Source organism: Chiloscyllium punctatum, chromosome 7, assembly GCF_047496795.1.
Source record: "Chiloscyllium punctatum isolate Juve2018m chromosome 7, sChiPun1.3, whole genome shotgun sequence".
Classification (NCBI taxonomy): Eukaryota; Metazoa; Chordata; class Chondrichthyes; order Orectolobiformes; family Hemiscylliidae; genus Chiloscyllium; species Chiloscyllium punctatum.
The window spans coordinates 83,666,177-83,693,701 of NC_092745.1; the positions used below are offsets into that span (position 1 = coordinate 83,666,177).

The following is a 27,525-nucleotide window of genomic DNA, read 5'->3' on the forward strand; positions in this document are numbered from 1 at the left end:
CATAATTCTAGCATGTTGTGCTCAGCATAACTACAGTAGTCAAATAATGGATGTGATGGACATTGAAGTGCTATGAGAGTGAAAGCAGTCCTCCAAGTTGGAAGATAAGGACATTGAGCCAGAAGAACATCACCTTCAGCATGAGAGCAATGTGGGCAGTCAGGCACAACAAGCAGACTGGATTTAATTGACAAAAACCAAATGAACTACCGATGCTATGAATCAGATTTGAGACATTAATTGCCTGGACTTAATTGACACGGGATTCCAATAGATGAGGGCTGGCTGCAGTGATCATCCATTGACTTAAGTTTGTTGTTGCTCACAAGCTAAGCTGTCTGTGTTTGCTCCCAGCTGCACTTTTTGTTGGTTTTATTTCTTTGCTTTTGCACATTTTTAATAACAGTTAATATGTTCAATGTTTGAAAGCTTTCCAGCATGTGATGCTCCCAAATTGAGCAATTGAGAAGCCATGCTGAGTATGAGGGAAAGAGTGGTACATCTTTAGACAGGGTTCTAACATGGTATGGTGCTAAGGATGGGTAGTGTAGCTTGAACCTTGTAGCTGCGGTTACAATGACAGTAGAACAGACAGGGTGATGATGTTAAGTAGTAATACTTCTTTGGGTGTGAGCTCATATTTGTAATGAAGTATCAACTATGCAACCTGTGAGCCTTAAGAGCTTTTCTTTTTCATATATCTCCAACAATGTAAACGGAAGTTAGCAGCAATTAACTTGATACATAACTGGGCTTTAAATTTGGCACTGTGCTGGAAATCCTGGCAGTGGAAAATACTTCCATGGCTGGTAAGGGCACCATAGCACAAATGCCCATTATACAGACTGCTGTGTACATAATGAGGTGAGCAATACAAAGTCGCACGAGAAAACTCACGAGTTCACATTTTTAAAAATTCCACAAAACTCCCCAAAATTAACACAGCTCATTTCAGGTAAAATTCTGGTAAAATAGTTTCTATATTTTTGGATGACATCCAATTGTAGTGGAAAGTCAATACTACATACAAAGATGGAAAGAAGACAAGAAGTTACAAGAAGGCATGAATATGTTTCCAGAATGGGTCTATAATTGACAAATAATTTTCAACATAGATAAGTGTGAGATATTACATTTTTGTAAGAAAAATAGACACCATGTAATAACACTGGAAAATAAAAATCTCAATAGTGGAGGAGCAAAGAGATTGAGAAATACAATTTCACAAATCAATAATATCTGTGACACAGATTAATGAGGCCATAGCAAAAGCAAATTGGGTGCTAGTATTTATTTCTAGAAGGATAGAATTGACAAGTTGAGAAATAATCCTCAACATATCTCAAAGAACCTTGATGAGATTATACTTGGTGCACTGTGTACAGTTCCAGGTACCATATTAACAAAGGGATATGAAGTCACTGGAGAAGGAACAAAGTAGATTTCCAAAGATAAAATTGAAATGTGGTATTATACCTATGAAGTTGAACAGACTGGCTTACTCAATGGTCAGACAGAAAAGGGCTGTTTTTCTCCCCTATGCAAAAAGCAGCCATTGACCAAGTAGTGCAGACTGGCACATTCCCAAGAACAGCATGCACTGAAGTTCGGGTCAGCTATCGCAAAGACACAAAATGGAAAGGTCACTGTCCAAGGCCCTTCCACCATAGTTTGATGAAATATTTGGACTGTACGTAACAGAGAATGTTTGATATGAAACTCAAATGTGCATTGTAAATATAATCATAATATTGTTATGAGCTACTTCATGTACTGTATTGGAAAAAAATCTGATCTGTATCATACTTTATGTAGTATCAAATTTTAACTGATACATAATATACATTTAAAAAAATAATGTACTAAAGAATGTTTTGGGAAAAAACATGCAAGGGGAGACTTGGCATAAAACTTAGGAGTTTGAAAGCTTACCTGTTAAACAAAATAATCACAGAATACCCAAATCAAGACATAACAGATCAAAGATGACAGTTAGGTGTGGGGATGATGTAATGAATGCAACTGCTTGTCAAATAAACCTTTGTAATGCTATAATTTGACTGCTCAAACATTGAACTGCAAAACCCCTATGATTATATAAGAGAGTAGGACTTCTTACATGCTCATAACTAATAAAGAACACCCATTTTGAACAAGTTACCTAACTCTCAAGGTACTTTTGGTGCCAGGTCAAGCTCTTACCCTTTACATGATGATCAGATGGGCATCTCTTTTCTCTTGACATGTAAAGCTGAGATGTGTCTTCATAGAGATCTTTAAAACTGTGAAAAGGTTTTGACACAGTATACAGAGTATTCCAATCAGGGGAAGAACAAAACCTGAGGTCATTTAGAAGATAGTCAACAAGAAATCAAATAGGGATTTCAGAAGAAGTTTCTTTACCCAATGGCGAGAACATGGAACTCGATGTCACATCAAAGCAAATATTATGGATGTATTAGACACTTATGCTCATAGAGTTAGGGGCTAAAAGTGGGAAGAAACTCAAGTGAAACATCAACACCACATTGATTGGTGTTGTATATTTTAGGTAATTCTAAGGGGAATCATTACTTAAGATTTTAATTATTATTTTCTTATTGTGCTTCTTTCTTTTGTCTCTCTCTCTCTTTTCAATTTTTCTTTCCTTCTTTATTTCACTTTCTGTACCTGACTTAAAATGAGATTTCTGTTCTAACTGATACTTACTGGTTCAGGTTCTATTATTGTTCATTAATTATTCCACAATCCTCTGTAAAGATTGCTATGGCTTTTGGATAATTGGCTGGCAGCAATTTGCAGTTTAAACTTGTAGAAGTTCAATGTACATGTACAAGTGTAAATTAAGAGTTTATTGCTGATTGCAAAATATGGTCCCATGCATGTCCTTGTTTACTTGAAGTAAATTTTTTTTTAAAATCATAGGATTGTTACAGTGCAAAATGAGTCCATTTGGCCTGTATGAGCTGTCTGCAAGAGCAACTCACCTTGTACCACTTCACTACCTTCTCCCCACTGATCTTCAAATCTTTCCTCTTCAAGTAATAGTCCAGTTCTCTTCTGAAAGACATATTTGAATCTGTCTCCACTATGATCTCTGTTTTTATATTTTAGGTTCTAACCAATCACAGCATAAAACAGATTTTCCTCATGTCATTGTTATTTCTTTTAACAGTCACTAAAATTTGAGTTCTCTGGCTCTTGATTCTTCAACTTATGCAAACAGCTTCTCCCTATTTACTCTTTCACAACTAAAGATTCAGTGAGAGGTGAAAGTTGGAAGAAGGGCCAATGACCGGTAACTTTCTTACACCGAGAGTGGTTCATGTATGCAATGAACTATCAGAGGAAGTGGTGTACGCAGGTACAGTTACAACATGTAAAAGATATTTGTATAATTTCTGAATAAGAAAGGTTTGGAAGGATATGGGCCAAAATGGGTCTAGTTTAGTTTGGGAACTTGGTTGGCGTGGACTAGTTGGAGTGAAGCGTTTGTTTCGTGCTCGATGACTCTATGACCTTCATGATTTTCAACACCTCAATCGAATCTCTCCTCAATTTATTCTTCACCAAGGAACATAATCCCAACTTTTCCAATCTATTGAAAAATTGAAATTTGAATATATAAAATAGGAGCAGAAGAAGGCCACTCCATTAAGCCTGCTCCGCCAATCAATAAGTTCATGGCTGATATGCTTTTGCTCTGAATTCCAAATTCCCATCCATCCCTCATAACTTTTGATTTCCTTGACTGACAAGAATCTATGTATCTTACCTTAGAAAAATGGATGCCTTCATTGTCTCCTGAAGCAGAGAGATCCATCAGAGATAAAATATTTCTCCTTATTTCTACCAAAAAGGGACAACCCTTAAATTTAAAACAGTATTCCCTATTTCTGGGTTTGCTGCAAAGAGTGAACATTCTTTTATGTCCATCTTGTCAAAACAATTAAGGAAGTTATGAACTTCAACCAATCACCCACATCTTTCTACCTCTGGTGGAAACAAGTTCAGCCTATTCAAACTTTTCACATAAAACAAGACATTCATTCCAGGTGTCAATCTCGTAAACCTTGTCTGAACACCTCCAATGTATTCACATCCTTCCTTAAATAGGGAGACCAAAACTGCACACAGTTTTGCAGATTTGATATCATTATTGTCCCATGTAACTGACACATAATATCCTTACTCAGAAACAAAAACAGAAATTGCTGCAAAAGCTCTGTTCTGAGGAAGGGTCACTACAACTGAAACATTAATTCCGCTTTCTCTCTGGAGCATCTGTGGAGGGAAATCAGAGTTAATGTTTCAGGAGCAGCGACCCTTCCTCAGAAAATAGCTTTTCCAGCAATTCTTATTTTTGTTTCTGATTTTGAGCATCAGCGGTTCTTTTACTTTTTATCCTTACTTTCATGTTCAATTTCTCACAAATACAAGAATACATCTATTAGTTTATTTTAATTCATTCCTTATAACTGCAATGTTTTTTGTTGCTCAAGCACCAGGACAATGAATACACCCTGAAATTTAGCAATCATTCACCATTTTGAAGAACTTTTCCTGCCAAAGTGAAGAATTTCACATTTGCCCACTCACGACGTACCAATGCTGGTCTGTCTCCTTGTTATGTTATTTTTACAACATACTTGGCTACCTGTCTTTCTGCAAATTTAGCCTTTGATCTCCTCATCTTAGTCATACTGCATCCATTCAAACGCCTTCGTAAAGAATGGAAACACTTAACAATTTGGGCAGCATCTAGGAGAAAAATAAAGGAATGGACTCTTACATGGACAGAGTTGTATTTATTTATTTTAATAATGAAACGAGTTGGTCACTGACAGGCGAAGGTTTCAGATCCTCTTCCATCTGTAGTTGGGAGGAACATTTCGAAAGTTGCGTTTGGTTTGAGTGCTGCAGTTTGGCCGAGAGCAGACACTGTAGCCGACGGGGCAGTCCTCCATCTTCCGCGGTGATCCAGCTCCTGCTGCTCAGAGCCAGAGCCCGAGCCCTACCCAAGACCGGGACCGGGACCGGGACCGGGATCCGGCCCGCAGCAACAGAAGTGTCCCCGCTGCCGAACCGAGCGGCGTTCACTTGCTTCCTGCTCCCGTTCCCGGTAAGATTCAGGGCGAACACCAACAGCTGCTTCCCTTGGCGTCTCCGCCGGTTAAAGGCTCAGCGGGAGACTCACATGACCAGGGTAACCTGGGGCGGAATCCCAGCCACAACCGTCCCGGGACCGGGGGAGGGCCATGGGCAGGCTTTGGCATGTATGGAATAGGCAATGGGACGGTATGGAGGAGGCTATGGGCCAGGATTGGGATAGTATGGAGGAGGCTATGGGTGGGCATTAGGATGGTATGGAGGAGGCTATGGGCGGGCATTGGGATGGTATGGAGGAGGCTATGGGCGGGCATTGGGATGGTATGGAGGAGGCTATGGGCGGGCACTAGGATGGTATGGAGGAGGCTATGGGCCAGGATTGGGATATTATGGAAGAAGCCATGGGGAGGCATTGGGATGCTATGGAAGAAGCTATGGGTAGGCATTGGGATGGTATGAAGGAGGCTATGGACGGGCATTGGGACGGTATGAAGGAGGCTATGGGCGGGCATTAGGATGGTATGGAGGAGGCTATGGGTGGGCATTAGGATGGTATGGAGGAGGCTATGGGCATGAATTGGGGTGTATGGAGGCAGCTATGGGCTGGCATTTCAGTGTATGGAGGAGGGTGTAAGGAAGCATTTGGGTGTATAGGGTTAATATGGGCAGGCTATGGACAGACATTGGGATGGTATGGAGCTGGCTATGGGCAGGTATTGGGATGGTATGGAGGAGACTATGGGTAGGCATTGGGATGGTATGGAGTGGGCTGTGGGCAGGCATTTCGGTGTATGGAGGAGGCTATGGGGAAGCATTTGGGTGTATAGGGTTAATATGGGCAGGTGCTGCGATATATGGAGGTGGCTGTGGTCAATGTTCCTGAGGTTAGGGTAAGCGATGGAGCTGTAGGGGTATCCCAAGTGTGAATCAGTAAAGACTAAATACCAATTCTGAGGAACAAAAATTGTTCATGTGAGACCTAATCTTTAATGCGTGAAAAGTTGCCATTCCCATAACGGAGCCAAAATGTTGAGTATTTGTATAGTTGCAGTCAAATTTTACTTCATTCTAACCCACTTGAAACAAGATTCAAGATTCCATTAGCTTTCTTGATTACCTGCTGAACCTTTCAGATACCACATAAATTGAAACAGTAAATTACTTCAATCCCTATATTCCTGTTCTTTTAAATTCAAGTAGCTGATTTCTATTGAGAAGAACATGTCGAATTGCTCCTTGAAATTCATTAGTGTTTCTTATTGCACCTTGTATGAAAATAATTTATTGCAAGTCCTTTTACCCAAAAAATTCCTACACTTCATATTTTGTCAGTGTGACCCTTACTCTACTGTTAGTGGCAGAAAGCTGCCTTGGATTCAGTCTGTCCAAATAAGTGATAATTTTAAAGATTTATATTACCTTCACTCTCTGCTCTTACAAGAGCATAAAGATCCAAGGTAATCAAACTTTTGTCATGCTTCATTCCTTTACGTTGACACCTACAGAGGAAGTTCACCAGCAATGTATCAGAAGGCAGTGAAATTAATAACCAGTTAATTAATTGTAATTGTGTTATCTGAGAGAGGATTGGGATCTGGACAGTTCCTTGATTACTATTGTACAATTGTTAAATGTCAGAACATCATAGAAAATGGAACTGAAATATGCTGCTCCTCGTGTCCAATTTCCTGCCCTTTCCCTATAATCCTTGATTCCCCGATTGATTAATCATCTTTCTCAGCTGAAATATATACAAGGACTCTGTTCCCAGGGCTCTCAGTGAAAAGGAGTAGCAAAGACGCAAAACGCTCTGACAGAAGAAAATCTTCCTCATGTCAACCTTAAATTGATACCCCTTTATTCTGAGACTGGTCCTAGATTCTCCCACAAAAGGAAACATCCTCTCAGCATTTACCCTAAATCCCTTCAGAATCATGTATGTTTCAATGAGATCACCTCCTATCCTTCTAAACTTTAGTGAGCAGAGTTCCCTCCTATTTAGTCTTTGCTCATAACACAGTCCCTCAATACCAGGGATCATCTTAGTGATCCCTGTCGAGTTACCTCCAATAAAATAAGTTTTTCTCAAATGAGGGGACCAAAACAGCACACATTTCTCCAAATGTGGTCTCACCAGCACCTTGTACAGTTGCAGTAAAATATCCCTTCTACTCCAACCCACTTGAAACAAGAGTTAACTTTCCATTAGCTTTCCTGATTATCTGCTGAATATATGTGTTAGAGTAAAAGAGACATCATGGAAACACACTCTGCAGTCCAACCCGTTCATGCTGACTAGATATCCCAATCTAATCTAGTCCCATCTGCCAGCAACTGGCCCATATCCTTCCAAACCCTTCCTATTCATATACCCATCCAAATGCCTTTTAAATGTTGCAAATGGACCAGCCTCCACCACTTCCTCTGGCAGCTCATTCCATACACGTATGACCCTCAGCGTGAAAAAGCTGCCCCTTAGGTCCCTTTTATATCTTTCCCCTCTCACCCTAAACCTATGCCCTCTAGTTCTGGACTCCCCCATCCCAGGGAAAAGACTTTGTCCATTTATCCTATCCATGCCTCTCATAATTTTGTTAAACTCTATAAGGTCACCCCTCAGCCTCCGACGCTCCAGGGAAAATAGACCCGGCCTGGTCAGTCTCTCCCCATAGCTCAAATCCTCCAACCCTGGCAATATCCTTGTGCATCTTTTCTGAACCTTTTCAAGTTTCACAACATCTTTCCGATAGGAAGAAGACCAGAATTGTACTCAATATTCCAACAGTGGCCTAACCAATGTCCTGTACAGCCGCAACATGACCTCCCAACTCCTGTACTCAATACCCTGACCAATAAAAGAAAGCGTACCAACCGCCTTCTTCACTATCCTATCTACCTGTGACTCCACTTTCAAGGAGCTGTGAACCTGCACTCCAAGGTCTCTTTGTTCAGCAACACTCCCTAGGACCTTACCATTAAGTGTATATGTCCTGCTAAGATTTGCTTTCCCAAAATGCAGCACCTCGCATTTATCTGAATTAAACTTCGTCTGCCACTTCTCAGCCCATTGGCCCATCTGGTCAAGATCCTGTTGTAATCTGAGGTAACCTTCTTCGCTGTCCACTACACCTCCAATTTTGGTGTAATCTGCTAACTTACTAACTGTACCTGTTATGTTTGCATCCAAATCAATTATGTAAATGACAAAAAGTAGAGGACCCAGCACTGATCCTTGTGGCACTCCACTGTTCACAGGCCTCCAGTCTGAAAAGCAACCCTCCACCACCACCCTCTGGCTTCTACCTTTCAGACAGTTCTGTATCCACATAGTTAGTTCTCCCTGTATTCCGTGAGCTCTAACCTTGTTAACCAATCTCCCATGGGGAACCTTGTCGAATGCCTTACTGAAATCCATATTGATCACACCTACTGCTCTGCCCTCATCAATCCTCTTTGTTACTTCTTCAAAAAACTCAATCAAGTTTGTGAGACATGATTTCCCACGCACAACGCCATGTTGACTATTCCTAATCAGTCCTTGCCTTTCCAACTACATGTACACCTTGTCCCTCAGGATTCTCTCCAAAACTTGCCCACCACCGACGTCAGGCTCATTGGTCTATAGTTCCCTGGCTTGTCCTTACTACCCTTCTTAAAGAGTGGTACCACGTTAGCCAACCTCCAGTCTTCCGGCACCTCGCCTGTGATTATCGATGATACAAATATTTCAGCATGAGGCCCAGCAATCACTTCTCGAGCTTCTCAAAGAGTTCTAGAGTACACCTGATCAGGTCCTGGGGATTTATCCACCTTTGTGCATTTAAAGACATCCAGCACTTCTTCCTCTGTAATATGGACATTTTGCAAGGTGTCACCATCTATTTCGCTATTTTCTATATCTTCCATATCCTATTCCGTACTAAATACGGATTCAAAATACTCGTTTAGTATCTTCCCCCATTTTCAGCGGCTCCGCACAAAGGCCACCTTGCTGATTTTTGAGGAGCCCTATTCTCTCCCTAGCTTTCTGTGTTTCGTGCACAAACACCCCAAGTCCCTTTGTGTTGCAGCTTTTTGCAGTTTTTCTCCATTTAAGTAATACCCTTTTTTTTGTTTTCCTTCCAAAATGAAGAACTTCGTATTTTTCCAAATTATACTCCATTTGCAACTTTTTGTCTGCTTACTTATCCTATCAATATTCCTCTAAACTGTTTGTATCCCTCTTGCAACTTTCCTTTCCCTCTATTTTTGTGTCATCTGCAAATTTGACTACAGTACACTTGCTTCCTTCCTCCAAATCATTCAAATATATTGTAAACAGTTGTGGTGCCAGCACTGATATTTGTGGAATCCCTCTGATTACAGGTCGCCAACCTAAAAAAGCATCCCCTATCCCCAATTGCTGATTCCTGCCCATTAACCAATTCTCTAACCATTACTACCCCCAACACTGTGGGCTCATTTGAATCAATGACACAGAAGACACATGGTGAGAATTACAAACGGCTTATAAGAGCCAAGCACATAGAGTCAAAGAGTCGTACAGCACAGAGACAGGCCCTTTGGTCCAAATTGGTGTTAAAGAACCGGTTCAAGATGGCTCGGGGAGTCCCTGATGGACTCAACCTGTAGCCTTTCTTGGTTCATCCCAGAGATTGTACTCTGGTAGTCTGGAATAGAAAACTCTTACAATTTAGTTCAAAGTATTGCCTTTATTTACCAATGGCATCAATGTTACACCATAATATAGATTCCTACAAGCCAGGCTTGAGCTAAGATTCTAAAACCATTAACAGAGTAGTGGCGCCAGCTCTTACCCCGAAGAGCATTCTCAGGCTTCTCCCCTTATTGCTGCAAACAAGCTGTATTTATCCAGAATTTGATATTAAATTTACAAAAATGCCACATGTCCTTAATCAGATAAGCAGCAATAAAATGGCAAACGTTCACAGAGAAAGAGAAACTTATTGACAGATCTGTGTATGCTTGACTCATTAGGTTACATGCACATCAGAGTGGGAAATCTTAATCCAGCCAGGCCCAAATGGCCAATTTGCTTTGGCTAGTGCGTCATAACAAGAGACTAATGAAAAAGTCATGAGGTAATCTTGCTCAGCTGACATGTTCAGTATCATTGACCTACAAAATGGCTGTTTCTTTTAAAATCATCTCAGATTTCCAGAATGCAAATTAAATTCACAACATTCCTGGATCTCGAGCTCCTGGGAACAACACACAAACTTTCAATCCGTGACACCCCAGTGTTTACTCAAATCAGACCATAAAGGGTTTATTTTCCACCAGCTTCCATTTTCGTTCTCTCTCTCACTCGCGCTCTCTCTCTCCCTCGACCCCTTCATTCAGCGAATGTAATTTACAGAAGAATGTTTTTTTCTCTCTCACTTACGCATTAATATCTTCCAACTTCCTTATTGTCAGTTTTTTCCTTGCATGTAAAGCTAATGAGACATTCACATTCCAGCACAGTCAAGATGAGAGAACTGAGCTTCATAAATTCAAATCGGCTCACTGTGATATACATGAAAATGTATCAGGATTGTTATATTACTTGCATATTCCACTCAGTTTATTAAATTACAAGTTCTTTTCCTAAAGAGTATGAGTTTTGTTAAGAGTCTTTGATATTATCCAACAATTTAGTTATTCTACATCCTATTGTGAAATATGCGCCTCTGGCGTGAGAAGGAAGTACTGCCACACATTCCGCAAGTGAACAAATGTTATCACCTTATTTACACCGATCCAAGATTTACACAGATGTCCCAAATTCCTCGGAACAAGTATTTTCCCACCTGTGTAGCAAATGTGTCACATTTACGGCTACAGACTTTCTCACTGGTCCATGCTGACCAAAATGTCCATGCACGCTAACTCCATTTCCCTGCACTTGGCCCATATCCTTCTTAATTTTTCCTATCCATGTATTTGTCTAAATGCCTTTTAAATGTGAATGTACCTGTCTCAATCACTTCCACTGGCAGCTCATTCCATATGGGTACCACCCCCTTTGCAACAATATTGCCCCTCAGGTTCCCTTTTATTTTTTCTCCTCTAACCTTAAACAGATGTCCTCGATTCTCCAACCCTGGGAAAGAGACTCAGTGCATTCTCCTATCCATGCCGGTCATGATCTAATACACTTCTATAAGATGCCCATAAGTCTGCGCTCTAAAGATAAGAGTCCTAGCTTATCCAACCTCTCCCTATAACTCAGACTCTTGAGTTCTGGCAACATTCTTGCAAATTTCTTTTGCACTCTTTTCAATTTAATAACATACTTTCTCTGGCAAGGTAACCAAAACTGAACACTATACTCACAAGTGCAGCCTCACCAACATCCTGTACAACTGCAACATAACTTCCTAACTTCTATACTCATGGCCTTGACTGATAAAGGCCAGCATGTCAAAAGCCTTCTTCACTGCCCTGTCTACTTCTGACTCCACTTTCAGAGAACTATGCTCCTGGACTCCAAGTTCCCTCTATTCCACTACACTCTGTAAGGCTCTGCCATTCATCATGAAACCCTTACCTTGATTTGACTTTCCAAAATAAAAGACCTCACACTCATATATATTAAGCTCTATTTGCCATTTTCCAGCCCACTTTCCCAGTTGATCAAGGTCCCTGCTGCAGTTTTTGCTAATCTTCTTCACTTTCCACGAAACTGCCCATTTTAGTGTCATCTGCAAACATCCTAATCATGCCATGTACATTCTCATCCAAATCATTGATATAGATAACAAACTGCAATGAGCTGAAAATGTGTTGCTGGAAAAGCACAGCAGGTCAGGCAGCATCCAAGGAGCAGGAGAATCAACGTTTCAGGCATGGGCCCTTCTTCAGGAAACTGTTTTCCTGAAGAAGGGCTCATGCCCGAAACGTCGATTCTCCTGCTCCTTTGATGCTGCCTGACCTGCTGCGCTTTTCCAGCAACACATTTTCAGCTCTGATCTCTAGCATCTGCAGTCCTCACTTTCTCCTAACAAGCTGCAATGAGCCCAGCTCTGACCCCTGAGGCACACCACTAGTCACAGGCCTCCAGTCTGACAAGCATCCTTCCACTATTACCCTCTGCTTCCTGCCGTCAAGTCAACTGTATCCAGTTTTCCAGCTCTACCTGGATTCTATGTGATCTAATCATCCAGAGCAGCCTACCATGTGGAACCTTAGCAAAGCCCTTACTGACATCCATATAGATCATGTCTACAGCCCTGACCTCGTCAACCTTCCTGGTCACTTCATCAAAGAATTCTAACAAGTCTGTGAGGCATGATCTCCTATGCACAAAGCCATGTTAACTACTCTGAATCAAACCCTGGCTTTTCAAATGTATATATATCTTAACCCTTTGAATCTTCTCAAGTAACCTACATACCATAGATGTTAAGCTTACTGATCTATAGTTCTCAGGTCTTTCTTTGCAGCCCTTCTTGAATAAGGGCACAACATTCGCTACCCTCCAGTGTTCCAGGACCTCACCCATGGCTAAGAATGATGCAAAAATATCAGCCAGCCCCCCTGCAATTTCTTCTCTAGCCTCTTGCAGGGTTCTTGGATATATCTCTAAAGCAACTTGTTTTGTCAAACAAGATAGTTCTTCAACTGACCATGCTAATTGCAACTGCATAATAAGTATTCTAATCAGAATAAAAGCGAAATGTTAACAGAAACTTTGAGAATGAAATTTCTCTTTCAACAACAGTAATATATTCAACATATTCAAACAAATATGAACATGCAAATTAGAAGTTAAATGGAGAATTGCATACTTAGAAATAACTTATTTCAAAGATAAGTTTTTTCAATGTTTGTCCTCAATGGAGACTTGGAAGTGTATAACTTCATTCCCTACTGGCAGTCACGAATTTTGTATTCCGTGTTATAAATATTTAAATGCTTACAGTGGAACTTGGACCTGAAGTATATATCAGACTAGTTAGGTGTTTAAACAACGGAGTTCAGAGGGAGAAATATATTTTTCAAAGCAAAATAATTATTTACTGTAATGGAAGAATCCAATACCTATATTTGAGTCACTAGTAATCAAGATTTTATTTGGTTTATATAATGGCAAATGGTATAGAGATAATCTGTTGGTTTTCTAATGGTTGACTGATTCTTTGAAAGTACACCCTTAATGTTGAGTCTGTTTCTTACAGGATGGGAGAGGGAAGATGACTGCATTCGTATTCCCTGGTGGTATGTGGAAGCTCACACATCTGCCTCCAATTATCAGAGTTGCAATCTAGTTTTCTATTTGAACAACAGGATCTCTGAAAATAGCTTGTGATGTTAAAGACAATTCCTCAGGCAATCTGAATTCTGATGATTTGGCTGTATCAACAATAATAGTTTGCATTTATGTAGTGCCTTTGGTGTTGAAATATGGACTAAGGTGCTTCCTGGAAGTGTACAGTTATCGGACAAAAGTTAACATCAAGCTGAAGCAGGCCATGTTAGGAAGAGTAACTAAATATTTGACCAAATCAATGAATTTTAAGGACGTAATGAGGTCAAGTCAAAGCACCTAAGGCTTGGGGTCTAGATGCTGAGTATGCAGCTGTTGGGATGCACAAACGCAGCATGGAGGAAATAAGAATTCTTACGAGTTTCAAATGTTTGATGAAGTTACACATAGGGAACGACAAGATGATAAATGCATTTAAACCCAAATTAAGAGTTTCAAATTCTATCGCAAAGGAAAACTGGAAGCTAGTTTAGATTAGCATCAAGTATGGGGGTGAGTGGTACTTACCACTCAGAATATGGATGAACTAAAGTTCATTCTGTCCTTTTAGTATTGATCGAGGTGGGCAATGTTTCATAAATGGAAGCAGGCAGTTTTTATGACAGTTTTTTTCTTTTTCTCAGCAGAAAACTAGTTTTTTTTTCATTTAAAATTTGGTTGAGACCAGCAAATTTGCATTGTAATTTGTTATTTGTTACAGGCAATTCAGGAAAGAGTTTGACATTGGAAATATGGAAGTCAAACCCAAAGGTGAATTGAATTATATGTGTTTGAAACATTAAGAAAAGCATTTGCATTTTTTGTGAAATTCTAAACAATTTTTCCTTATTTTTTAAGATTACACATTCCCCAAAGACAACTATTCCAATTCAGTGTTTCACTTAACAAGGGAACACCTTGAACTGCTGGTGATTTGGTCGCATTGTCATGGTAACCAATGCTCATTTACTCCAACCTGGAGGGAGATTGTTGAAGAACACCAAAATGGAATCCTGGCTATTTTATGGGCATGTGAAGCTGGTCATTCCTACCATTGGTGGACTGGAGGCATGTGTCAACTACCTTGTGATCAAGATAAATCCAGAGCCCAGTTGCCTTTGAAATCCAAGCAGTTCGAAGATGTGTTAGTGTCAGCTGTTCAAATAAGAAAGCCACATAGAATTAAGACTACTGATGGTGATTTAACAAAAGAAACTAATTCATTTGATGGCTCTTGTAAGCCTTTTCTTCCTGCTGACAATAAAACAGTCCGAAATGGGGCATCAGTTTCTCAGTTTCCTTCAACACACCAGTCGTGGAGAGAAACTGGAATGCTTGATAGTGACAAAGGGAAATTAGGTGTTGATGGCACAATGAGTGAAACAGAAGTTGGCAAGAAACCAGATATCCTCCATATAAAAACTGAAAAAGAAGAGACCTCAGATTTTAATGACCAATGTGTAATTAAAGCTGAAAACAGAAATCAAAGTCGAGAATTGAAAAAATACCACTTGGGTAATAGCTCCTTAGTTGTAGGACAATCAGGTGGACACAATATATCTCCAAATGAGACATGCAGTGTATCAAACGGCTACAGAAAACGGACATCAGTTGATGATCAGTGCTCTGGTTCATCATTAATGTCTCATTATAATAACGGCAAAGTTCACATTGCAGAACTACACCACTCCCCCCATCCTATATCCAGAGGGTCTTGCTTAACTGGAAGATTGATAGAGAATACCATGAAACCATCGGATATGTCAACTGGAGAGTACTGCGTTGGGTCAGCCAAGCTAGCAAATCATGACCAAAATGGATCGAATTTAGGGCCACTTTTAGATTCTGAATGTGTCAGGCCCTTAACCCATAATCGTATAAATTCTGACATTGATGACCCTGAATTACAGTGTGATCCTTCAGAATCATCTGGGCAAGAGGGAGTTCTAGGTAACAACATTTTTAAAATTCCATCATTGAGCCAAAGTGTTCCATGAGTGATTGTGTATTTTGTCATTCTCAGTTATTGTGTACAGTTTTGGTCTCCTGAGCTAAGGAACAATATACGTACCACAGAGGAGTTGCAATGGAGGGTCACCAGACTACTCTTTTGCAGGCAGGAGTATCCACTCAGGGAAGATTTGAGGAGACTAGGCCCATGTTCTCTGAGTTTAGACAAATGAGGTAATCTTATTGAAACATACAAATCTCTTAAAGAGCTCAACAGAGTAGATATTGTAACAATGTTTCCCTGGCTGATCAGTGGGGTGGGGATGTGGCAGGGTAGTTCAAAACCAGGAACAAAGTCTCAGTATAAGGGTAGATCTCTAGGAATCTCTTCGCCTTGGGCAGTGAACCTTTGAAATTCTCTACAGCAGAGGACTGTGAAAACTTTGAGTCAGTGAGTACGTTCAAGACAGAGACCAATAGATTTATAGGTATTGAAGACATCATGGATTTGAGTATAGTGTTGAAAATGGTATTGACTTAAAGATCAGCCATGATCTAGTTGAATGATGAAGCATGCTCAAAGGGTTGATAGCATCCTTCTGGTCCTACTTTCTGTTTCTATGTTGCTATGTTTTCATTTAACCAAAATTTTTAGTAACTATGCAAATATACTGCATAGAGTCATAGAGATGTACAGCATGGAAACAGACCCTTCGGTCCAACCCATCCATGCCGATCAAATATCCCATCCAAATCTAGTCCCACCTGCCAACACCTGGCCCATGTCCCTTCAAACCCTTTAACTGAAAAAATAATATATTTTCAAAGAACACACAACATATTTGTGAGCCTTCATCCAATCTTGATAGTTCTATCCTCAAAAAAAGTTATCCTATGATGTTAGACAGAAGCTTTGTTTTTGTATCACAATCTTACTTCTGGAGTCATAGAGATCTAAAGCACAGAGAAAGGCCCTTCAGCCAATTGAATCCAATCAGTATAAACAACCATCTAACTATTTTAATCCCATTTTCCAGCATTTGTCCTGTACCCTGGATGCATTGGCATTCCAAGTGCACATCTAAGTACTTCTTAAACGGTGAGGATTTTTGCCTCATTTTCAGATTCAGTGAATTTCAGATTCCTGCCATCTTCTGGCTGAAAACATATTTTCTCACATCTTTTCTAAACCTTTGACCCCTTAACTTAAATTTATGCCACTGGTCATTGATCCCTGCATCAAGGGGAAATGTTTCTCTATTTACCTTATCTAACTCCATCATAATTTTATATGTTTCAATCATGACATCTCTCGGTCTTCTCTGCTCTGAGGAAAATAATCTCGATCATATTTTTCATAACTGAGACTCTCCAGCCCAGGCAACATCCTGGTAAATCTCCTTTGCACCCTCTCCAGTGCTATCATATCCCTTCTATAATGTGGATCCCACACAATTCTTAATTGCACACAGTTGTGATCTAACCAAGGTTTATACAGTTCTTGCATAACTTCTCTGCTCTTAAACTCCAAGCCTCAACTAGTAAAGGCAAGTATATAATTCGCCTTCTTAACCAGTTTATCAGTTCTGATAACTGTAGGGGAGTGGTGTTCATGCACACTAAGGTCCCGCTGATCTGTGGTCCTTCCCAGGGTTCTACCGTTCATCATGTATTCCCTTGTCTTGTTTGTCCTACCCAATTGCACTGCCTCACATTTATCTGGATTGAATTCCACTTGCCATTGATCAGCTAATCCATTGATCAAACAAATCCTCTTGTAGCCTAAAGGTATCCTTCTCATTATTTACCAACCCATCAATTTTCGAATTGTCTTTGAACGTACTGGTCAAGCCTCCTACATTCAAGTTTAAATCCTTCATAAACAGCAAGGGTCTAATACTGATCTCTGCGGAATCCCACTGGACACAGGCTTCTACTCACAAAAACACCTCTCAACCATCACCCTCAGTTTCCTGCCATTCAAGTAGCCAAATTTCCTTGAATACCATGAACTTATACCTTTGCTATCAATCTCAGATGTCAGACCTTATCAAAAATCTTGGTGAAGCCCAAGTAGACTACATCAAAAGCATTGCCATCATGTGTACAGCTGTTCACCCATTCGAAAAATTCAGTGAAATTGGTCAGACATGACCTCCTCCTTAATAAAACCGTGAATGTTCTTGATTAATCCTTGCCTCTCCAGTTACAGATTAATTCTCTCCCTCAGAACTGCTTCCAATAGTTTCCCCACCACTGAGGTTAGACTGACCCGGCCTTGGATTTCCAGCTTTATCCTTGGCGTTCTTCTCGAATGTCAATATGACACTGGCTGTCATCCAGTCCTCTGACATCTCTCCTGTGCTCAGAGAGGAATTGAAAACTTATGCAAGCGCCCCTGCAATATCCCTTGCTTCGTTCAACAGCCTGGTATATATTTCATCCAGCCCTCGAGATTTATCTACTTTTAAGCCTTCTAGACCATTCAGAACCTCCTCTTTGCCTATGCTAATTTCTCTAAAGCATCACAGACCTTCTCCCTGATTTTTCTACCCACATAAAACTAATGCCACCCGAACCAGATGGGTACCAATATCCTTGGGGGGGAGATTTGCTAATGCCCTTCGGGAAGGTTTGAACTAATTCAGCAGGGGGATGGGAACCTAAATTGTAGTTCCAGTGTTCAGGAGGTTAAGAGTAGTGAGGTGAGAAATTTGTTTCAAGGTCACAAGAGTACACCGGCAAGCAGGAAAGTGATTGAAGTGTGACTACTTGAACACCAGAAGCATCTGGAATAAGGTGGGTGAACTTGCAGCATGGGTTGGTACCTGGGACTTCGATGTTGGGGCTATTTTGGAGACTTGGATAGAGCAGGGACAGGAATATTTGTTGGATTTAGATGTTCCAGTAAGAACAGAGACGATGGTAAAAGAGGGGGAGGTGTAGCATTGTTAGTCAAGGATAGTACTACAGTGACAGAAGGACGTTTGAGGAATTGTCTACTAAGGTTGTATGGGCTGACGTTAGAAATAGAAAAGGAGAGGTCACCCTGTTGGGATTTTTCTATAGGCCTCTGAATAGTTCCAGAGATGTAGAGGAAGGGATTACAAAGATGATTCTGGTTAGGAACGAGAATAACAGGGCTTAGGATATAGGTTTGCTCGCTGAACTGAAAGGTTCATTTTTAGATGTTTCATTACCTTACTAGGTAACATCTTCAGTGGACCTCACGCGAAGCAGTGCTGAAAATTCCTGCTTTCTATTTATTTTTGGGTTTCTTTTGGTTGATGATGTTATTTCCTGTGGTGAAGTCACTTCCTGTTCCTTTTCTCAGGGGGCGGTGGATGGGGTCTAACTCGATGTGTTTGTTGATAGAGTTCCGGTTAGAATGCCATGCTTCTAGGAATTCTCAGGCGTGTCTTTGTTTGGCTTGACCTAGGATGGACGTATTGTCCCAGTCGAAGTGGTGTCCTTCCTCATCTGTATGTGAGGATACTAGTGAGAGAGGGCCATGTTCTTTTTGTGGCTAGTTGGTGTTCATGTATCCTGGTGGCTAGTTTTCTGCCTGTTTGTCCAATGTAGGGTCTTTCAAGTTCATTAGCTGCTGTTTTAGTGTGTTGGTGGGTTTGTGGGCTACCATGATGCCAAGTGGTCTGAGTAGTCTGGCAGTCATTTCCGAGATGTCTTTGATGTAGGGGAGAGTGGTTAGGGTTTCTGGACGTGTTTTGTCTGCTTGTTTTGGTTTGTTGCTTCGAAATCTGCGGACTGTGCTCATTGGGTACCCATTCTTTTTGAATACACGGTATAGGTGATTTTCCTCTGCTCTGCGTAGTCATTTACAAAACACTGTGCAAGAACTGTAACAAAAACTACATTGGACAAACAGGCAGAAACCTAGCCACCAGGATACATGAACAACAACTAGCCACAAAAAGACATGATCCTCTCTCATTCGTATCCTCACATACGGATGAGGAAGGACACCACTTCGACTGGGACAATACATCCATCCTAGGACAAGCCAAACATAGACACACATGAGAATTCCTAGAAGCATGGCATTCCAACCGATGACAAACACATCGAGTTAGACCCCATCTACCACTCCCTGAGAAAAGGAACAGGGGGTGACTTCACCACAAGAAATGACATCACCAACCCAAAGAAACCCAAATATATAAATAGAAAGCAGGAATTTTCAGCATTGCTTTGCATGAGGTCCACTGAAGCTGTTACCTAGTAAGATAGCAAAACCTCTGGAAATGAACCTTTTCAGCTTAGCGAGCAAATCTACATCCAAAACCTCAGCCTGAGCTACAAATCTTCTCAAACTCGCTAATAACAGGGTAGTTCTCATGGGGGCCTTTAACTTTCCAAATATTGACTGGAAACTGCAGGGGATGGGCACAATTGAAATGTGGAGCTTATTCAAGGAACAGCTACTGCGTGTCCTTGATAAGTATATATCTGTCAGAAAAGAAGTGGTCGAGTGAGGGAGCTGTGGTTTACTAAGGAAGTTGAATCTCATATCAAGAGGAAGAAGAAGGCTTATGTTAGGATGGCAATTGAAGGCTCAGTTAGGCTTGAGTTGCAGGCTAGCCAGGAAAGATCTAAAGAGAGAACTAAGAAAAGCCAGGGTGAGACATGAGAAATCGTTGGATCAAGAAAAACCTAAAGCTTTCTACAGATATAACAAGAATAAAAGAATGACTAGAGTAAGATTAGGGCCGATCAAGGACAGCAGTGGGAAGTTGTGTGTAGAGTCCGAAGAGGTAGGAGATGCATTAAATGAATACTTTTCATCAGTATTCACACTGAAAAAAGATAATGTCGTCAAGGAGAGTACTGAGATACAGGATACCAGACTAGATGGGATTGAGGTTCACAAGGCGGAGGTGTTAGCAATTCTGGAAAGTGTAAAAATAGGTAAGTCCCCTGGGCCAGATGGGATTAATCCTAGGATTCTCTGGGAAGCCAGGGAGGAGATTGCAGAGCCTTTGGCTTTGATCTTTATGTCGTCATTGTCTACAGGAATAGTGCCAGACGACTGGAGGATAGCAAATGTGTCCCTTGTTCAAGAAAGGGAGTAGAGACAACCCTGGTAATTATAGATCAGTGAACCTTACTTCAGTTGTGGGTAAAGTGTTGGAAAAGGTTATAAGAGATAGGATTTATAATCATCTAGAAAGGAATACATTCATTAGGGATAGTCAACGTGGTTTGTGAAGGGTAGGTCGTGCGTCAGAAACCTTATTGAGAAGGTGACCAAACAGGTGGATGAGGGTAAAGTGGTTGATGTGGTGTACATAGATTTCAGTAAGACGTTTGATAAGGTTCCCCACGATAGGCTTTGCACGAAATACGGAGGCATGGGATTGAGGGTAATCTAGAAATTTGGATAAGAAATTGGCTAGCTGAAAGAAGTCAGAGAGTGGTGGTTGATGGGAAATGTTCATCCTGGAGTTCAGTTACTCGTAGGTTCCACTGCTGTTTGTCATTTTTATAAATGACCTGGATGAAGGCATAGAAGGATGGGATAGTAAATTTGCAGATGACACTAAGGTCGAGGAAGTTGTGGGCAGTGCCAAAGGTTGTTGCACATTACAGAGGGACATAGATAAGCTGCAGAGCTGAGCTGAGTGGTGGCAAATAGAGTTTAATGTGAAAAAGTGTGAGGTGATTCACTTTGGAAAGAGCAACAAGAATAAAGAGTACTGGCCTAATGCTAAGATTCCTTGCAGTGTGGATGAGCAGAGAGATCTAAGCGTCCATGTTCATTGATCTGTGAAAGTTGCCACCCAGGTTGATAGGGTTGTCAAGAAGCCATACGGTGTGTTTACTTTTATTGGTAGAGGGATTGAGTTTCGGAGCCACAAGGTTATGTTGCAGCTGCACAAACTGTTGTGGCCGCACTTGGGGTATTGCGTACAGTTCTGGTCACCGTATTATAGGAAGGATGTGGGAGCTTTGGAAACAGTCCTCAACTTAATATTTAATTAAATTGGGCAAGTGGTTTAAGTAGCTCCAGATACACATTACCATTGTGGTCTTTAATGGGTCCTACTCTTTCTCTTGTTATCCTTTTAACCTGCATGTACATGCAAAACAATTAAGGATTGTTCTTATCAGTATTTTTTAATATCCTCTTTTAGCTCTCTTAATCTCCCTTTTATGTTCCCTTTTGCACATTGCTATAGTCCTCTATGGCTTCTGCTGCATTGAACTCTAGGTGTCTGCGTCTTCCCTTTTTCTGTTAATCCATTTGTTTGATATCCATGTTTCACTGGATTTGATGGTCCCATCCTTTTTCAATTAGAACATGTTGGCCCTGTACTCTCCATATTTCATTGTTGATTGCATTCCACTGTTCTGAAAATATCTGAAACTATTTGCTCCCACTCCACTCTGGCCAAATCATACCTGATCTTATCAAAGTCAGCCTTTCCCCAGGTGAGAACTTTTATTTCAGGCCCATCCTTGTGCTTTTTCATAACAGTTTTGAATGTAATGGAATTACGATTGCTCTCTGCAAAATGCTCCTCCACTGATACTTCAACCACTCGCCCAGCTTCATTACCTAAATTTAACCTGAGAACCACAACCTCTTTTGCAAGATCTTGTATGTACTGGCTTAAAAATCTGTCCTGGGTGCCTTTTAAAAATTCTGCTCTCCCCAAACCCTTCTCACAGTGACTACCCCAGTTAATATTGGGGAGGAAATCCCCTACTATCACTACCCTATTAGTTTTGCACTTCTCTGACATATGCCCACACTTCTGTTCTATTTCTCTGACTGTTCTGGGGCCTATTGTACATTTCCAGCAACGTCATTGGTCCTGTTTGGTTTTTAAGTTCCACCCAAATGGGTTCATTTGTGGAGCCTTCTAAGATGTTATACCTTCTTAGTGTTGTAATAGACTCCATGACCAAAATTGCAACACCATCTGTGTTGTCTGATTTCAAACTATTTGCAATGCATGGAGAATAAACTGTGTATTCATAAGTATATTGGCCAAGATAGAATATTACTTTGCAATATATATTTTGCAGAAATCATGACCAAGTGTCAAAGTGACTGAAGCATTTGTTATCCCACTAACTGTCAACATTTCTGATTATAATTAACATTTTAGTTCTGATTAACATTTTATTATTTTACACTTTTATTTTGAACAAACAGATTATTTGTTTTACTTCAGCAGGAAAGGATTTTTTTTCTTTCAGAAATAAATAGAATATCCCACATTTTCCCTATTTGTTCAGTGAGCTGATAAAGTGTTTGAATCAATCATGTGCAACATTGATTACATACTAATTGGGAAGGTTAGACTGTCAGTAGGGTTAGATATTTATACCGTCACAGTTATAAATATTCATTCCTAGCTGATGAAAAATGGTAGGCCTGGTGAAAGTGCACGATTTTACCTTTTGTTTTATGTTGGAAAATAACTGAAGAGGAAAAGAGAACTCAATATTCAATTTCTGCCACTTTTTTTTAACTAGTCAGGTGATGTAGGTGCTACTGGCTAGGCCAGCGTTTATCACCCATTACCTGGCACCTGTATGGAATAACTGAACCATTATTTTAAATTAAGGTCTCATCTATAAAACTAAACTACAGTCAGAAAGAAATAGCATAATGAAATAAATGGACTTAATTTCCTATAGATATATGTACAGTTAAATTAAGAAACATTTCAAAGTCTTAATTTGCATTGAATGTGCTCAATTCAGCACATATTAAGATGGTCCATCATGCATTTATACAAACTAATGTGCAATTGAACCGTTATATCACTCTGATTCCTAAATTTCTTGAGTGTGAATGCTGTAAACCATGTGACCAATTTTTAATTTGAAACTTAAAATACCACTTAAAATTTGAAATAATGTAGTTTTCCACACACTATTCATAATTATAGAATTCAGTTAGCTCAGTTGACTGGATGTTTGGTTTGTGATGCCAACAGTTCAGTTCCAAACTAGGCTGAGGTCATCAGCAGGCCCTGCCTTCCCAATCTTGACTATTACTGGAAGTGTAGTAACCCTTAAGTTAAATGTGCCACCAGTTCGATCTCTCTGATGAGAGCAACGTGTGGTCCTCTAGGATTATGGCAACATTTGCTTCAATATAGAAGCAAAATCAATTTGGTTTTTTTTGTCAGAGGCCACAACTTATCATTTTGAAGAGGAATCAGGGTACTTTTACACTTTTAAACTAATATGAAGCTCTGAAGTCTACTATGTAGAACAGCATTGCGGTTGAAAATTGAAAATTCTGGTAAATAGTTAGTATCAACCCTAGATTTAAAAATTCTTTGATTTGTAATCAATATGGTGAATAATGTAAAAAGAAAAGCCCTAACAATGCATCACTTCTTTTATTGCCAGAATTCTTGCACGCTATTTTGAAAGCTGATGTAGTGGATGAAATCTTCTCTAACGTTCGTTTAGCTAATGAATCTGATGTCGAAGTTTTAACGGAGAATCTTAGTGGAAAAGAAGATTTGTTACTTGATTCTGGAATCCAAACTAATGCAAGGTTGTATTTTAGTGCTGGTGGATGGGCCGCAGTTTCGGCAACACTTGAAATATTGGGAAGTGAGTGAGCCTTCTCATTTTTTATGATTTCTAACCATTCTCTCTTTAATGTACAGTACAAATTTTCTCATGCATGAAAGTTGCAGACAAAATAAAATTCTGTTTGGAGTGTCTTTGACTTCGAAGTTGCACACTACATGCCATAGCTTTAAACAAGCATTACTTCAAAATTCACTATTATTACAGTAATTTGCGGAACAAATACTAGTTGTATGTTATGGGCTAAATTTTATCAGAAATTAGCTAAGTGTCACTTTTGGCGAATTTCTCTCCATGACCACAATGAGTTTTGTCTGCTAACCCAATCTTTCTTGATCACCTATGTCCCGCACCCAATGGTTCTCGTCGCATTTTCCCACTCTCCACAGGCAGAAGTACATGCTGGGATCTTCCAAGGTTCTTGGCACTGTCACCAGTTTCAATGTCTAGCCATGCACCCATTCAAATGCTGACAGTTATGTAGTTGCAGTGCATTCTTCTATCAGAGTCATATAGCGAGGAAACAGATCCTTCGGTCCAACCCGCCCATGCTGAACATAATCCCAAATTAAATTAGTCCCACCTGTCTGCTCCTGGCCCATATCCCTCCAAACCTTTCCTATTCATGTATCTATGCAAATGACTTCTAACAATATAATTGTACCCACATCCACCACTTTCTCAGAAAATTCATTTCACACGCAAACCATCCTCTGTGCAAAGATTTTGTCTCTTATGTCTTTTTTAAATCCCTTTCCTCTCACCTTAAAAAAAATGTGCCCCGAGTCTTGAAATCCCCATTCTAGGAAAAAGACAACTACTGTTCACTCTGTCTATACCTCTCATTATTTTATAAACTTCTATCAGATCATCTCTCAACGTCCTTCACTCTAGTGAATAAAGTCCCCACCTATCCAGCCTTTCTTTATAAATGAAACCTTCCATACCCAGCAACATCCTGGTAAATCTTTTGTGAACCCTCTCTAGCTTGCTAATATCCTTCCTATAATTGGGCAACCTGAACTGGATAGTATTCCAGAAGGGGCCTCATCAATGTGATAATGAGAAATTGGTACCCTACTTTACAAAGCCAGGTGGACAGAAGGTGTGTGCAGTTGCTGCCCATGGAGATGCTCTGAGATATTGGTGCTTAGTGTTAAAGATAGATGGCCAGAGGAGCAGGTGGTTTTTAGATTAGATTCCCTACAGTGTGGAAACAGGCCCTTCGGCCCAACAAGTCCACACCGACCCTCTGAAGAATAACCCACCCAGACCCATTTTCCCTCTGACTAATGCACCTAATACTATGGGCAATTTAGCATGACCAATTCACCTGACCTGCACATCTTTGGATTGTGCGAGGAAACCGGAGCACCTGGAGAAAACCCACGCAGACACGGGGAGAATGTGCAAACTCCACACAGACAGTCACCCGAGGGTGGAATCGTACCTGGGTCCCTGGTGCTGTGAGGAAGCAGTGCTAGCCACTGAGCCACTGTGCCGCCCCTGGAGTCACCAGGTTTCCACACTCACTTTCATTGTCTGGAATTTCCACAGTCTAATGTGTATTCTTGGTTGGGAGAATGGGAAACTGCATGTCAATGAGGTGAGATGATGTAATAATGAGAATGTAAATTCAGGCTTACATATGCAAATAGGCCTCCCACCATTCCCTAGCGAGAATTCTGTCTTGTCATTCAACACTTGGTTGCAAAATGGGACTTTTAGTCCTTGATGTCAGGAATTTGCTCACTACTAATTGCAAACAGTTCTCTAAACCTTCTCACGAATCCTCTCATTCACTGGCTGGGTGAATTGACCCCATGTTATGGTCTAGAAACAGAGTAAAAAAGATGGAAACACTACTGAATTGGACCGCAGAGGGAAGACAAGATCACTTTTCAGAAGGTCAAGAGTCAGAGAGCAACTTGGTTTCTGTAGGTGAAGCAAAAAAAATCACTACTTATTCAGTTTCCTGACTAAGTTATTTGAAGTACTCTTAGCATTAACTATTCTATTTACTTGATCTGCTGTGTGCTTTCATTATCTATAATTGCAAACCTACTTATCTGAACCTAGTTACATGTTGGTAAGAGAAAATGACATCTGAGAGATGCCCAGTGTTGAATGGGAGTACTGCTGGGTTTTGGTTTCGTTTGTTAAGAGCTTCACAATTCTGTACCAAGTTGGAATATTTGGGCATCGACTTGCAAGGTTTGTGGGGAGAGGAGAAAGAATCCCAGGTCTCTGTGATGATCTCACTTCAGATCATCAGATTGACTGATCCAGTATAAATCCTGAAACTCTGTGGGTTTGTTGCCTCTGGTATTGCATTGAAACCATAAAATATAGAAGCAGAAGTAGACCATTCAGCCCAAGAAGCCTGTCTGCTATTCGGTGAAATTGTGGTTGATCTGATAACTCCATTTCCTGTTGTTTTCCCATAAACCTTACTGATTTCCTTACTGATTAAAAATCTGTCTTTCATAGCTTTGAATATATACTGAATGACCTAGCTTCAAACAGCTCTCTGTGGTGAAAAAATCCACAGACTCATAATTCTCTGAGAGATGAAATTCCTCCTTGTCACTATCTTAAATATTCTGAGATTACGCCCCCTGTTCCAAGACACGCCCACAAGGGGAAACAATCTTTGTATTCACCCTGTAAAGTCTTCTGAAAATCTTGTATATTTCAATGCAGTTGCCTCTCATTCTTCTAAATTTCAATGACCCAACCTTCTCACCCCTTCCCATAAGACATTCACTCTGTACCTGTGATTGTCCTCTGAACTGCCTCCATCAGAATATCTTTCCTTAGATAAGAATCCAAAAATTGTTTTCAATAGTATTGCAGCTGTGGACTGATTCATGCCTTGTGTAGTTTTAGCAAAACCTCCCTACTGAAGCAGTTGTTGTATTAATAATTTAAATATTCTACTGTTTCCTTGCAGATAGTTTTCTTGTGTAATGTCATATTACAAGTACTACTTCTAGTGGGATGTTTTGTCGATCATAACTTGAGAACTACAGGGCTGATTTTTTTAAAAATTTTCCCAATGTGAAACCTCAATCAATCCTGGCCATTTTTCACACAATTGTAGACACAAACGCCTCTGAGCATTCTGGCTGAATGAGGCTCTGAAAGGAAAAATTAAACTTCCCGCCTTAAAGGAATTTTAAAAGAACTGCAGATTTATTAAATTGTACTCTTGCCTTAGATCATTGAAATCCAAATAATATCTCTAACTAAGTTTGAGTTAATCTCAATCCCAAAATAAATTTATTTCACTCTTTCCTCATGAATAGCCTGGTTGAAAAATTGTATAAATTCAGTATAGCATTTGATACCTTTATATTAAAAAAAACTTTTCAGGTTAAAGTTAAATAATTGAGATCGCAGTTTTTCTGATAACAATATTCCTTATGACAGCAGCGCTGGAAAGGAGCAAAAGTGAGCAAGATATGGAAGACAGAATAACAGAAGGTATCTAATTTTTAAAAATAAAATGCATCTTCAACTGCAAGATTTGTTTTCACAAATAAATTAATTGAATTACTACATTCTCCCCACTATCCTGGCTAACATGGTCGACATTTTAATGTTGTTTGTGAGACTTTACAATGTTCAAATTG

General features: G+C 40.1%; 1 protein-coding gene across 1 annotated transcript in view; it reads left to right on the forward strand.

The window, feature by feature from the left end:
• Positions 1–4,947: 4,947 nt before the first annotated feature.
• LOC140479881 (uncharacterized) overlaps positions 4,948–27,525 on the forward strand; it is a 38,475-nt gene continuing 15,897 nt past the window's right edge. The window contains exons 1-4 of the mRNA XM_072574228.1: positions 4,948–5,122; positions 14,219–15,310; positions 23,702–23,911; positions 27,323–27,376. Coding sequence (XP_072430329.1) covers positions 14,431–15,310; positions 23,702–23,911; positions 27,323–27,376 — 1,144 coding nt within the window. The 5' untranslated portion in view covers positions 4,948–5,122; positions 14,219–14,430. The remainder of the gene's footprint in view (positions 5,123–14,218; positions 15,311–23,701; positions 23,912–27,322; positions 27,377–27,525) is intronic.